The 14,238-nt window shown below is 62.2% G+C and overlaps 3 protein-coding genes across 3 annotated transcripts; 2 read left to right on the top strand and 1 right to left on the bottom strand.

The window, feature by feature from the left end:
• Positions 1-44: 44 nt before the first annotated feature.
• Positions 45-2,115, top strand: Q8F55_009038 (uncharacterized protein; the record flags this gene model as incomplete). The annotated part of the gene is made up of 4 exons (XM_069357414.1): positions 45-186; positions 222-911; positions 947-2,013; positions 2,056-2,115. The coding sequence occupies 4 exons, from the start codon at positions 45-47 to the stop codon at positions 2,113-2,115; spliced, it is 1,959 nt and encodes a 652-aa protein (XP_069205351.1).
• A 4,564-nt stretch (positions 2,116-6,679) lies between these two features.
• Positions 6,680-10,015, top strand: Q8F55_009039 (uncharacterized protein; the record flags this gene model as incomplete). The annotated part of the gene is made up of 4 exons (XM_069357415.1): positions 6,680-6,748; positions 8,211-9,055; positions 9,094-9,843; positions 9,904-10,015. The coding sequence occupies 4 exons, from the start codon at positions 6,680-6,682 to the stop codon at positions 10,013-10,015; spliced, it is 1,776 nt and encodes a 591-aa protein (XP_069205352.1).
• Positions 10,016-10,592: 577 nt separating this feature from the next.
• Positions 10,593-14,141, bottom strand: RIA1 (Cytoplasmic GTPase/eEF2-like protein (ribosomal biogenesis); the record flags this gene model as incomplete). The annotated part of the gene is made up of 6 exons (XM_069357416.1): positions 10,593-11,101; positions 11,147-12,046; positions 12,084-13,614; positions 13,656-13,838; positions 13,894-14,055; positions 14,103-14,141. The coding sequence occupies 6 exons, from the start codon at positions 14,139-14,141 to the stop codon at positions 10,593-10,595; spliced, it is 3,324 nt and encodes a 1,107-aa protein (XP_069205353.1).
• Positions 14,142-14,238: the final 97 nt, after the last annotated feature.

Consider the following 14,238-nt stretch of genomic DNA (forward strand, 5'->3'; position numbering starts at 1 on the left):
TGCATCCGCAGCGACACGCAGAGGCCGTGTTCACGCGTCCCGAGATGCCTCGCGTAACTCGATCCAACCTGTCGCCGACGGCGTCAGAGGCGACCACTTCCTCGAAGCGCAAGCACCGAAGTGATCGCCGCGGCAGCAGCCCGCCCCCTGTCAACAAGCGGTCGCGCGCGGCTGCGACTACAAGGGGTAGGTTGATGTTCTGGAAATGACGCTGATTGCAGATTCTCCGCTCAAGCGCGTCCAGACTCGATCCGATTCTGGCATCAGCGTTGTGTCACTCTCTCAAACCCCGGAACCAGAGCCCGAGCAGCCCCCACCAAAGCCAAAGTCAAAGCAGATGGCACGCCGGTCGGGTGGCCCACCGCTCCCCAAGCGCAAGCTGGCCGTGGAGATCCCGAAAGCTTCTCCTGCGCCGGCACCGCCGCCACCGACCAGGACGCGGCGCTCAGTCAGGCTCGACGATGACGACTTTGTCGAAGCTGTGGTCGTTGAGGACGAATTGTCCGAGGGGGAGGCCGGACCAGGGCCACAGACAGCGATCAAGCGCCGCGAAGGACGGGCAGATGCGACCCTCGGTCCCGTTCATCAGTCTTCCCCGCGCGTGGTCAAGTCGCTGTTCTTGGGTTCGGCGTCCTCTTCCTCGGCTCAACGAGACCGCCCCCGCACATCGAGTGCGCCTCGCCCCAAGGAGGTCGGAGCTCGTGTTGTCGTTACTCCTCGCAGTTCTCAGGCGTCCCGCCGCCGTGGCTCGTCGGCAGACGACATCGGCGACTTCTCGAGCCCGACGGGTTCGAGATATCCTGAGGAGCCGTTAAACGTCGATCCTGCGGCCTGGGTTCATGCGTCTCAGCTCTCTGACGATGATGCCGAGTCGACATCAGCATGGTCGGCTCCGCGCGGCTCTGTCCAAGGTGAGACCCACGCCTAAGCCTGTGCTGATCAGCAGAACGTCATCCCTGTCACTGGAGCATGTGTCAAGAGGTCCTCGACTCCGCGGCGGATCTTAGCCGCCACATTCGGCAGCATGCCGACCTCGTGTTCCCAGAAGCGCGGCTCGACGAGCCTTCGAAGGCGGAGATCGCCATGCTCAAGGACAATCTGTCCAGCAGCGAAGAGAAGATCGAAGACCTGGAGAAGAGGCTCCTGGCTCGTGGCAAGGAGGTCGAGGAACGCAACGAAAAGGTCACCTCGCTGGAGAGTCGCCTTCAAGACGTTGAGGAGCAGCTCAAAGAAGCCTTCATCCCCCCACCTGTCGTCGACGGGCCTCCGGACTCTATCGAGGCGCAGTTTCAAGAGAGAGATGCGTCCCTTATCGACCTGCGGAGGCGCCTCAAGGAGACAAAGTCGAGTCTCAAGAGACACAAGGAGGATCTCGCCTTCTTCCGCGAGCAATACGACCAGGCATCGACCCGGGCCGTCGAGGAGGTCCGCAAGGCGACCGAGCTGCAGCAACAGACGGATCTGCTGCGCGAGCAGCTCCGTGTTGGCCTGAAGCAGCGGGACCTGCACCACGCAACCGTGGCCAAGCAGAGCAAGGCTGCTGCAGACAAGGCGCAGAAGCAGGTCAACTTGCTGCTCGAGCAGTCGCGACGAACGGACGACACTGTTCGGAGGAAGGCTGCGGACCACGCCAAGCTTGCGGACCGTAACCACGACCTGGAATCGGAGCTACACGAGGCGCGAAGCAAGGCCGACTCGCTGTCGAAACGCAACCAAGAACTTTCGGAGCGTGTATCAATGCTGCAGGGCAAGCTGCTCGGCGCGTTTGACCCTGTCGAAGAGTCTGAGCCTGAAGCCGACTACACGGATGAAGATGATGACGATGAGGGTGAATCCCTTGCGCCACCATCGGTCCCCCACGTTGTGCCGCCACTTCCAGCATTTGCCCCCGACGATAAGCCAACGCCACCCGCGGCAGCCATCGCCACACTAGCGGAAGGAGGAATCGAAGCTTTTCGCTGCAAATGGGCCGATGACGGCGTGCGTTGCCTCGAGATCTTCCACACGTTGGATGTGAGTGGCATGTGGCAAACAACATTACTGACAGATCTACAGGAGTTGCAAGTTCACGGCATTGGGCATATTCACAAGCTCGCGATTCCCGAGGCCAATTAGCCACGCAGGTTGAGGCGGGAGCCGTGGGCATGTACATGGCACTGTTGTATGTGGTGTGTGGCATGTAGCGTGTGGTACAGAAGCCATGAGATAGACAATGCCAACGTCCGTCCGAGCCGGCCTGCTTCTGTGCAGCAGGTCCATGCGGACCATGCACGATCTGTGGATCGGGCCCAACGACATGACGACGCCGCCATGTGGATTGCGCCAGAGGCTACGCCACACGCAATGCGAGCCGGTATGGAGCCAATTTGCTTCTACATGGACGCGTTTGTACGGCAGCGCCTACGACTCCATTGTCGGTTGGAATAGCGCTCTGCTAGGCCAACAACTCCGTAGCGCGCGTCGACACCAACGAGGCACCTACAAGCAGATTGGGATTTCAGTTTAGTGCATGCATTTGACCGTAGCGTAGCGGGGTCGTGGTGGTGGGGTGCGGTGTCTAGATGCAATCCGCAAAACTTTACGCTCCAGCTTTGGAGCCCATCGATAGCCTAGCGCGCGCGCCATGATCGCCCAGGCGTCGCTGCTCCGCGACGGTGCGGCGTCGCTCGACGTGATCGTCGGAGGCGGTATGGCGTTCAAGGCCGGGTTTAGCCTCGCTCCACCAGGTCTCGGCGCTGGGTGGCGCTGTCTGGCTCTGGCTGGCTGGCTCGGGTCGTTGGAGTGGGCGTTGGAGCGGGCGGCGTAAACTAGGCTGGGCTCGGCGCTCGGCTGGTTTCGCTGGCGGTGGCAGTGTTGCGGGGTATGCCGGCGGAGTCGAGTGCGAGGCGCGCCGGTAGTCGCGGCGGCGAGAGAGGTGCCACGACGCCAGCGAGCCCAGCCCACTGCGGGGTCGTGGGCCGTGTGCGTGTGGGCGTGTGGGCCGTTACGCGGCCGACGCGGCGACGCGGCGGAGCATGTCGCATGCCGAATTGTAGGTTCCAGGGGAGCGAGGCAATGAAAAGCGACGTAAGCGCCCTGGACCCTGGGACCTCGACGACCGCCACCACACCTTGTGAAGGAGACACCTCTTTATTGTTGCCAGTTTCTCGCACCGGGGGGCAAGCTGCACGCGCCGGGCTTGGCAGGTGGGCGGGCATCAGAGCAGCAGCGCCATACCCAAAACCCAAAGTCGGACCAACGCCAGCCAAAGCCACACTGGGTCAGCGGCGGGCGACGGAGCCCACTCGTCTCGCCTCGCCTCGCTCGCGCACGCATTCGTGCGGCGTAATAGGCGGAATGGGATTCTCCATTGTCCTGGTAAACCCACCCCTGGGTCCCATTTGCTTCCACAGCGACACGTATCGTCACCTTGGGACCTTGGGTTGAAGCCACAGTCTATGCCAGTTCCCAGTACGGAAACGAGGTCCCGATCGAGCACCAGCGCGTCGCGGCAACGGCATGATACGGTTCTTGGACACAAACCATACATGCATACAGCGCACTGCACACGTCACAAACGCGCTTGTTGGGAGCGCACAGGAAATTAATGCGATCACATATTGGCCCAGATTGGTTCACTAAGCATCACGGGAAGCGAACAGGTGGTTCCCACTGACCGGGTGAGCATGCAGGAGCACAAGTGCATTCGGGCCCAACGAATCTGTCTGTCGCCATCTGCCGTGTGCCGGAGCCGAGTGGGGCCTTGCCATGCCTTGGGCTGCGTGCCCGCGTCACAAGGTCCGTCGACCCAGCTCCCAGCCTTGCGCAGCCTGCCCACCACATGGAACCACCCGATACCCGCTGACTCGCACGTGCGGGTGTGCGTTGGCCTGCTCGCTCCTGTTCGCTCCTGCGCGTTCGCTCCTGCGTCGTGCGTGCTCTACGGCCCACCCTCGCTCGATCCGGCACGCATCTCTGCCAACCGGGAGACCGGCTCGCCGCGCCGAGTGCCCGCAGATAGGTCTTGGTGCCCTCCCAAAATCCATGGAGATCAAGGGGGCACTCAAGCTTGGCTAAACGCCTCCGCCTCCCCCCGAAGCCTCCGTTAAACTCGCAAAAAGCGCTCCTCGCCGCCGAGAGCTGACAGGCCAACGATGGAGAATTGTAACTGGTCTTGTCCGCCACCCCTTGTTTGTGGAGAGTTGCCGGTCTGGACCTTTGCCACGAGACAACGTGCGAGACGGCACAGCACCAGAGACCACTTGACATGCCGGTCCGTCCGGCTGTTTGTTGTTGAGACAAGTTCTGCCCTTGGCTGCGCCAAAGACAAGGTGAGGCCGACGCCACCAGGCGACTAGGAAGTGCCTGATCCAGAGATCAGGGAGGCACGTCGCTGCTCAAGGCTCAAGGCCATGTTCAATAGAGGCTACCAAAGACTGTTCAACTCGAGTGCCGAGAAAAGAGATCTTGGGTATCACACAGGGTTTGAGGGTTGTGCCTCCAACGGAAAGTCGCACGACGCCACAATGTGCCTTGTGCCCTCCGGCCCCCGTTTTGTGGCAGCGAGTGAGCGTGAGCTGCTGTGCTTCCCTTATTGGGCACCCCGCCAAGTCGCTTTTTTAACTGGACCTTCGTCAGGGCTGGCGTGGCAAGAGACGACGAGGGACGGAATCAGGGCCAAGCGTAACGTCTTTGTTGAAAGAAGCAGTACACCAGGGAATTGAGTAAACCTTAGTGTGCCTTGTTCTCCTCTCTGCGTTCATGCCTCGCTCCTGTCTGCACCTGCCAGTGCCTCGCCCGCCAGCCGAGGTATGGAGGACAATGGGGTTAATAACGGGGGGCGTCGTCATTCATTCTCCGACTACGTAAAGACGCGCCGGACGGCAGATGAGGGCAGTGGACCAGAGCCAGGAAGAGGGAGGCCCGTTCCAGGGTCGAGGTCCGTCCAAGGTTGGCCCCATACATCGCCTTTAGCACACCGTGTCGATACCGCAGTGCTGGTGCAGCTTTTGCTCGCCGTGGGATTGCCCCCGTGCAGATGGTACGCCGCCCAAGTCGGCCAAAGGACACGAGTCAACCCATTGGAGCAGGCCCTACCGGTGTGTCATCCAGGGCCTGGGCAGGTAGGATATCCACTGCTACCTTTGAACCGACGCGACCCCCCCGCCCGTACCCCGTCTGCTCTGCTCAGGCTTGAGAGCACTGCGGTGCTGCGTCGTCGTCTGCCGCCGCCGCCTCCTCCGTTGTTCCTCGTCTGCAGCTCCTGACCTGCGCGCTCGATTTTCGGCAGCCGCACCCAGAAACCGAGCCAAGTCGACCTCTCACGAGATTCTGACCAAGGCAGCAGCGCCAACGCGGCCATTACTCTCCAAGGGGCCCAGATTGTCCCTTTGACTGGGTAGGGAATGTCATACGCATCGCATGAACCCCGTCTCTTGCAGTTCGAGGACATGGTCACGGGCGAGGCGACAAGGCCAAAGCCATCTCGTCGCCATTTTCAGCGCAGTGGGTCGGATCACCTGCCATCCGAACAAGCTACCCCACTGGAATCCCTAACCCTTTCCTCTCCTCTCTCTCTCACCACACCTGCGCAAGACTCTTGCCTCCCTCCTTCACCGCGTAGGCCCTGGGTAAACCTCCTCCTCCTCCTCTTCCCCCTTACACCCCTTCGTCACCCCGAGGGAACCAAAGCATTCAGCAGGACGGCCGTCGAAGACAGCGCGCTGGCGTGATTCTCGTCTCCACGGCCTCTGGCACCCATTGCCCTCCAATCCTTTATCTCGCCGCGGGGTTGAGCGCACTGCCGACCTTTCCCCTCCCTCCTTAACCCCCCCATCAAGTGATCGCTCCTTGTTCTTGTCAACTACTACCATCCATCCAACTCCAACACACTCCCTCCACCGGCGCCCGCCAGTCGAACGATCGCGTCAAACTCTACGCGTGTTGTGATCGTCGCCGCCCACTAAGACCTTCCCGACAGGTCGTCTTTATCGAAAGGGCTTACAGAGCTTGTGCCTCTGTAACTTTTGCCTACAGAGCTTGCCTGTACGCGGTACCGTGCTGTTCCCGCACGCGCGTCGTCTGTCTGTCGGTCCTGCCGTCGTCGCCGCTGCCGCCTCCCTGCCCACCCACCTCCTCCCTCCCTCTTTGCCTCGCCGTACTTTTGGTTACGAGGTACTGTTCCTCGAGCCTATCGCCCATTAGCGCTTTAGCGCCCCAAAGATTGGCGTATTCCCTAGTTGTGGGCAGAACCCGCTCCTCTACTCGGTAAGCACAAATGCCCAAGGTGTGAGCTTAATCGGTAGGGCTCTACCGGCAAGCGTCATCGGAGCCTCCTCCCCGCTTGATCGATCGAACCTGCATCCGCCGTACCGCGCGCGCGCGTAGCAAGCAAAAGCACCAAGTCTTCGCGTTCCTTGCGTATTTTGGCCACCAATCCAGCTCCCGGCTGCGGGCACTTTGGGTCTCTCCGCACACCCGGCACAAACGTACTCCTCGTCGTCCTCCTCCCCTTGTCCACCCACCACAGCCAAGATCTCCCATATTTGGGTCACGACAGGCCGAACGAACGGTTTCTATCAAGTCTTCTTTTTCCGCAGCCACCGCAAGCCACCAGCGCCGCACCGAGTGACTATCTCTCGTCGCGTTGATAAAAGCAAGCCCATCAAAGCTTGCCACAGTCTCGAACGACAACCACGACATGATTGAAGGCCAGTACGCCCAGCAAAGCCAATTTGACAACCGCGACAGCCGCGACAGACGTGACGAGGTGAGTCCCGCCCCGCACCACCCACCCACCCCCTACCCACCCCCTCTCCTTCCCCTGCCTTGCTTCACCTTCTTGCTTCCGTCTGCCCATGCCTCTCTCCATCCTTTATGCTTCCCCACTGGCTCTTCCATGCCTCGCGTCGTCGACTGGTCGATCTAGGTCGACGGGTTGCACGACGCGGATCATGGTGCGAACGGCACGAGTCAACACGTCTCCCTAGAGAAGGGTTGCCCTTCTCGTCAGCCGTCCGTGTTCGATGCTGTGCGCCTCATCCACGCACCCTCGCTTGGCAATCTCAGCATTGGTCGAGGTCATGAGCTCCTGCTGGTGTCACCATTGCTGCTCCTCCCCCGCCCCACGCTGTGCGCATCCAACCACCACCCCACATTCCCTCCCGTGTCTCGACGTGTTCCTGGCGCTCGAGCCTTGTGTGTGTGTGTGTGTGTGTGTGTGTGGGTGTGGATCCAGCCACAATCGAGGGTGGTCGACGGCTCGAGCGCGACGGAGATAATGCGTGTGTGTGTGCTTGTTGATCGGACTGCAATGTGCTCGTGCACACGACAAAAGCAAAAAGGGACGGCGAGCGGCGGCACTGCAATTGCAGTCGTCGCCAGTGTCGGGCAACCAGACAGGACGGGATTGCGCAGGTGCTGTGGTTGGGCCCTCTAGGACCTCGACCGCAACCTCCTTTCCCCATTCCTTGGCCAGGTCGCTTTCTTTCCGAGAGTGCTGCCTGCCTGCTGGCCGCAGCGCAGGGCAGCACCGACGTCGACTTCTCAGCCAGGGGTACCGTGACAAGTGACCTTTGTGGCCAAGAAGACGATGGGTGCAGGTGATTGTTCGGGTGCTGCCCAAGGAGGATTGCCTGCGCGTTTGCTCTGCACACACACACACACGAGGTGCGCACATCTACTCGGGCGACTGCTGCGGACCGACCCACCCAAAGGAGCCGAACACCCCCTCCCTTGCGCGCGTCGGTCGGTCTACCGAGCAAAGTTTGCAGACGACGCTTTGATGTCTCTGTCTTGGAGGGAAGGAACAATCGCGTCGGTCAACGATTGTGAGACAGTCGTGGGACCTCGCTCCCCCCTTTGGCCATCCCTTGCTTTGCCTGGCTGGCTGGTCCAAGGGCAAAGACGCCTCTGGATGTCGCGCTCGGTCCTCGTCGAGACCGGTCTGCGACGTGGGTGGCGAGTAATGAGACGACCAAAGCTCGAACGCCATTGTCTGCGCCACCTGACCGCACCGACCGTTGTCGTTGTTTTTCCCTGCGCATCCAGTTCTCAGCTCTCTCTCTCTCTCTTGCCTTTGCTTGACCCGCTCATTGCCGAGGTCACTGCCGGCCGCTCATTCTCCCTCTTAACAATCAGACAACAACGACAAACAACCCCTTCCCCCCATTGTCATCACTTGTACCCACTACACTCGTCCAACAAGGACACAATCAGCTCACACTACACAGTACCCCTCCTCGCAGTCGTACACCACAACGACCACCACCGCCCCCAACCCAGGCTCTCCACCCACCTCGGCTTCCCCGTTTGCCTTCGTCCCGCCTCCCCTCTCATCAACCCCAGCAAACTCTTCAAGACCAGCAGCCATGCACCAGTCTGAGCAAGCCCCCGCCCAAGACTACTCGGCGTACTACGGCCAGCGTAGCCAGGCGTCCCTCCCGCCGGCTGCGCCTGGTGGCGGCAGTGCCGCCAGCGGCGCCTACTCGACCTACTCTGGTAGTCACCCAATGACCTACCGCGTCTCGGGCGCCGAGAGCACTCGTGCCGCTCCTCCAGCACCGCTCACGCGCGTCCCTAGCTACTCGGTCATCTCGCAGGCTGGCGCGCAGCCCTCGCCTACGGCCACGAGCCCCTACTACCCACCACCTCGTGCTGCCGGCCAGCCCTACGCCGCTCCCCAGCACTCGCCTCGCGGCACCAACAGCATGTACCCTGCTCAGGGCTACTACCCCCAGGCATACCAGCCCACTGCTGTTGACATGCCTCGCTCGCTGTCGTACCCTAGCAACTACCCGGCCCCATATGCCGCCTACTTGCCGAGCCTCTCGACGCCGGCGCTTGTTCCTCACAGCGAGGGCCTTCCCTCGCTCATGCGCAACCACTCGACCAGCGCGATTGGTGTTCCCGGCGGTGCTAACATTGGCTACGCCTTCGCCAACCGTCTCCCGCTGGTGGACAGGCCTTTCAAGTGCGACCAGTGTGTCCAGAGCTTCAACCGCAACCATGACTTGAAGCGTCACAAGAGGATTCACCTGAGCGTCAAGCCCTACGGCTGTGAGAAGTGTGGCAAGACGTGAGTTACGAGTGAAGGCGTGTTTACTAACAGCGCAGTTTCTCGCGCAAGGATGCTCTTCGGAGACACTGGATGGTCAGAGGCTGCCGTGGTGAGGAGGGTGCGACTGCCCCCATCACCCCGACGTTTCCGTTGAACGGGCCTCCCCCGGCTCTCTCACCTTCCACGCCCCCCAACGGTTCGTCGGGCGACAGCGCGTCCAGCACTTCGAACGGCAACGGCAACAGCTACGGCTCCAACACGATGTCGTTCTCACACCCTTCGGCCCCGCCTCCCCTGACCTCGCTGCCCCCTCGCCAGTCGTCGGACAAGTCGCAGATCCTCCTGACGCCCAACGAGGTTGCCTCGCAGCAGCGCTTCAACAGCAGCGTCAAGCTCGACTCGTCTAGCGACTCTGCGTCGGGTGGCCTTGGCGAGTCGGTCGTCATCGACCCGGCCCTCAGCGGCATGGACAGCAGCCGTGGCAGCGCCAACTCGCTCACCGAGGGCGACAGTTACTTTGATGGCGTCAGCCGTAAGGACTCGATCGGCGCCGTTCCAGACAGCGCCACTTCGTCGACCTTTTCGCGTTATGCCGCGTCGCCCAAGGACGACCTGCGCCACCACCCTTACCGCCGCAGCGCCCTCCCTTCGCCCTCGACTCACCCCGTCCAGGCGAGCAGCATTGGCCCCGACGGCAAGCCCATGTTCTCGATGCCATTCTCGCAGGGCCCCCACGGTCACTCTCTCCTCGCTCCCATCGAGTCTGACGACCACAAGGATGGCGGCAACAACGACTGGCCCAGGTGGTGAGCGGCGCCGCGCGGCGGTTGCACGCCAATCCTGGCGCGCTAACCATTCGCGTCCAGGCAACAACGTCCCCCGTACCCGTTCCCCTCGTCCGGTTCGTCCTACGCCGGCACGCCCCTCGCCTCGCCGGGCAACATTCACCACGACACAAGGACGTCGTACGCCTCGTAGGCCTCCTCATACAAGTGTCACTCTCCCCGGATACCCCTCGTCTCGTCTCTCTGGGCATTTTTTGGGCTATCATCTCTCTTTCTCGGCTTTTCTCGACTGGTCTCTCTCTCTCTCTCCTCCCTACAGGCTTTACATTTCGTCTATTGTCGGCATTACCCTAGAGCGCCTCGCGCGCCATGCTTCTCAGGCATGACACCACACACACACGGCGCAGAGTATTAATACCCCCTCAACCAACAATCCAACATCTGCCAGCAACCGCATGTTACTGCTCGCATCCATCAGATCGGCGTTCCCTGCTCGTACTCCCAACCCCCATGGGCTTTAAAACACCAGTCTGCGGACTTGTGCCCGCGATACCATCTAGTTGTCTATACTATGCCCTCATTGTGAGCTGGGCTCACCGATGCTACAAGCGTGTCGCCAGCTGCAAACGCGTCGCGAGCTGCTGCAAGAGGCATGTCATCATCGCCAGCCGTTGCCGTCGGTAGTTGCTAGGAACGCGCCCACTAACGTAACATGCCAAAACCTCTCGTCATTGTGGAAGATGCTTATGATGTGCCTGGTACCATACTACTTAGCGCTTCAGAGTGCGCTGCTTTTCGGCAAACTCGACAATCTTCTTCTCGACAAACATGCCCTTGCGCTTGCGCACCCCATCGACATAGCCCTTGGCGACGTTTGCGCGGTCTGCCTTCTCGCCGAGGTCCTCGAGCTCCTCGATTGTCGTCGGGACCCAGAAGGGGTCCTGGTCGAGTGTCTCGTAGCCGCTAAAGATGAGCTGGGGCGACGCGGCGCCCGAGGTGCGTTTCCGGATCTCGTCGGCAAAGCCAAACGACTCGACGACGGGCAGCATGGCGCGGATGGTGAAGAAGGACGTGCCCTCCTTCATCTCCTCGCTCACGACGCGGCCTCGTCGGCGCGCAACGACGGCGTACACCTTGCCCAAAACGTCGGTCGAGGCCTGAATGTCACACGTGTACATTGCCAGCTTGATACGCGGCGACCAGTCGAGCAGGCCCGTGCGGCAGGCGTCACGAACAGACGAGATGAGAGCACCAACCACTGCCGAGGCCCGGCCGCGAGCTATGAGGCGTCAGTGGCTGCTACCCTGCGACGTGCGCCACTTACAATCTTCACCCTCGTCAGGGTTGTACTTGATCTCGTCGACGACCCACGCCATGCCGACCACGGGCTCGGCGCACAGCGGACCCTGGAACGTTGCGATCTGGAAACCGGCCTCGATCGAGTGGTCAAAGTCGCGGAACAGGCGCGCCTCGGCGCGCGCAGTGGCCTCGTCTTCACCGCCTTCGGTCCGATCGGTGGCCACCTGCTCCTGCGCGGCCGCGTCGACCGTTTCAAGCGCTTCGTCAGCCGTCTTGCCGTCGGCTCGGGCGTCCGCAAAGACCTTTTCGCGGCCGCGCAGTCGGAGAGTCGACTTCCCGACGGGGTCGAGCAGGACGTTGGAGCCGACATTCTTGGGTCCAAACGTCCACACGCGGTCGGCGGCACCGGCCCACTCGCCACCCGCCTTGTTGAACAGCTTTTCGAGCTCGGTCCAGAACTGCTCTGGCGTCAGGACGCGCGTGGCGGCGTCGGCCGCCTCTGCGTCGACCTCGTCCTCGGCAGCTTCTTCTGCCCGCTGCCGGCGCTGCACCGTCATGCTGGCAATGGTCTTCTGCTGCGCCGCCAAAAAGTCGGTGACAGCTGATGGGAGGGGCACGGCGCGGATCGTAAACTCCACGAGGTCGTCGTACACCGATGCGCGGACCGTGCCGCGAGGAGCGCCCGCCGTCTTGGGCGCGGCCATGTCAACACCCTTGACGGCCGTCTCACGGAACGGCACAATGGCCTCGGACGCCTGGATCTCGCACTTTGCGAAACGCTCGCGCAGGTCCTTGAGGCAGCGCTCGAGATGCAACTCTCCAGCGGCGAGGATGACGTGCTCGCCCGTCTCCTGGACGAGGTACTCGGCACAGGGGTCGGCCTGGTTGAGGATCTGCAGGCCGGCAACGAGCTTGGGCATGTCGGCTGCGGGTCAGTGACGTCAACGGCCGCGGGCACTCACCAGGGTTGACGGGCTCCAAGGCGACACGGACGATCGGCGCCGTGTTGACGCCGACGCCAGACAGGTTGATGAGGGTGGTGGCGTACGACGACGGCTCGGCGTCCTCGGGGACGCCCGCGGCGGACGGGGCGCAGAGCGTGGCGTTGCGGGGAACGATGCCATCGAGGCCACCGATAGCGCAGACATGCCCAGCAGGCACCTCTTCCACAGAGACGAGGTCGCGGCCCATCATCATGTACAGGTCCGAGACGGTAACGCGGCGGATGTGGCGCGCGTTGCGGGGGTGATCGGGCCCAGCCTCGGCGTCGTACTTGGGCAGCGTGGCGAACAGTGTTGTTCCACGGCGAAGGACGCCCGCGAAGACGCGCGAGAATCCGAGCAGGACCTCGCCGGTCGGGGTGGCCGGCTGCAGCTGCTCGGTTGGCTTGTTGAGCTCAATGTCGTCGATGGCCCTCGCGAGTTCATTCGGGTCGGTCGTGTCTCCGAGGCCCAGCGCCGTGCGGGACGCCTCGACAGCAGCGCGGCGCTCGCGTTCTTCCCTTCCGCGACGGCGCATCTCCTCGGCGGTCATCTCGCGCGGCTTGAATTCGGGCAGGTCCTCGCGCCTGACGGCAAACATCTTGGAGACGTACGACACCACGGGGGCCTCGGGTCGCTGGTCGCACGAGTAGAGCTCCTTCTCAAACTCGTTGGCGGGCGGCAGCGGGGTCGACGACGCCTGCGCCTCCTTCGGGTGCAGCATGAACGGCATGCGGGTGGCCTGCGCGGCGCGCGGCGAGGGAATGACGTCGACGACGGCCTGGAACGTCGCCGTGCTGAGCGGGAGCCACTGCTGCATGATGACAGTGAGGAGGTTGCGCGTGTCCTTTGACTTCAGGTCCCTTGGCGACACCTTGATGTTGAGCGCGCCGACAATCTTTGCCAGCAGATCCGGGTTGTACTCGTTCAGCACCGTGTTGTACACCTTCCAAATGTTCTCGAGAACGAACTGCACGAACAGCGGCTTGAGCGCGCGCCCAGCGAGCGCCTTGCGGCTGACGACGCGCTTTGTCTTGGGGTCGAGGTACCACTCGCCCCAGAGCACGCGGCGGAGGTTGCCCTCCTTGATCTTGAGCTTGTCGGCGTAGAGACGGGCAAACTTGCCAAGGCGGAACGCCCACCCGTCGATCGCCGACGCGAAGAGCACGTTGCCGCGCTCGGGGGAGAAGTAGATGTCCTCGTCCTCGCGCTCCTCGTACTCGGCGTCGACGTCGCCCGAGTCCTCGCCCTCTGGTGCCTCACCGGCGGCGGCGCGCTCAGCGCGCTCAGCCAACCGCTTCTCACGCTCCTCGTGCCATCGCAGGTCGTCCTCCATGCGCTCGCCGGCGTAGAACGAGCCCATGACGGCGTTGACCTGCTCGATCAGGCGCGCAATGTGGTGGTACGCCTCGGACGGGGACAGCTGCAGCTCGGTGATGAGCCGGTCCATCTTGTTGATGACGAGCAGTGGCCGCAGCTTGTCGACCCAGGCCTGGCGGAGCACGGCAATGGTCTGGCGTGTGAGTTGGCAGGCTCGGAATGCACTCAACTCACCTGCGTGCATACTCCCTCCCACACGTCGACGAGGACGAGCGCACCGTCACACAGACGCGCGGCAGTGGACACCTCGCTCGCAAAGTCGACGTGGCCGGGCGTGTCGATGACATTGCAGATGTGCTTCGACGCGACGGCCTTGCCGTCCGGTTGCAAGCGCATCATGTCAAAGCGGAGCGACACCTGCTTGGTCAGCTTGGCACCTTTCTCGGCTCCGGCGAGCGCGCCAAGAACCCACCGCACTGCTCTCCATCGTGATGCCGCGCTCCTGCTCGTCTTCTCGCGAGTCGAGGAAGCGCAGCTTGCCCGCCATGCGGTTTGAGATGATGTTGTTGGACGACAGGAGCGAGTCGGCGAAACTCGTCTTGCCGTGGTCTACATGGGCGACAATGGTAACATTCTGGAGGCGTGAGCGATGCACGAGGACGCGCTGATGGCAACACTCACGCGCGTGTTCTCCAGGGGAGCCGCAAATGCTTGTGCCATGGTGCCGGTCTATTGAATGAGCTGAGTGAGATGGAAAAAGTCTGAAGTCGTCGGAGCGGGTCAGTGACGACAGTGGAGGTCGTTCCAGTCGGGCTCT

The sequence above is a fragment of the Vanrija albida genome, assembly GCF_041260175.1.
Source record: "Vanrija albida strain AlHP1 chromosome Unknown contig_7, whole genome shotgun sequence".
Classification (NCBI taxonomy): domain Eukaryota; kingdom Fungi; phylum Basidiomycota; class Tremellomycetes; order Trichosporonales; family Trichosporonaceae; genus Vanrija; species Vanrija albida.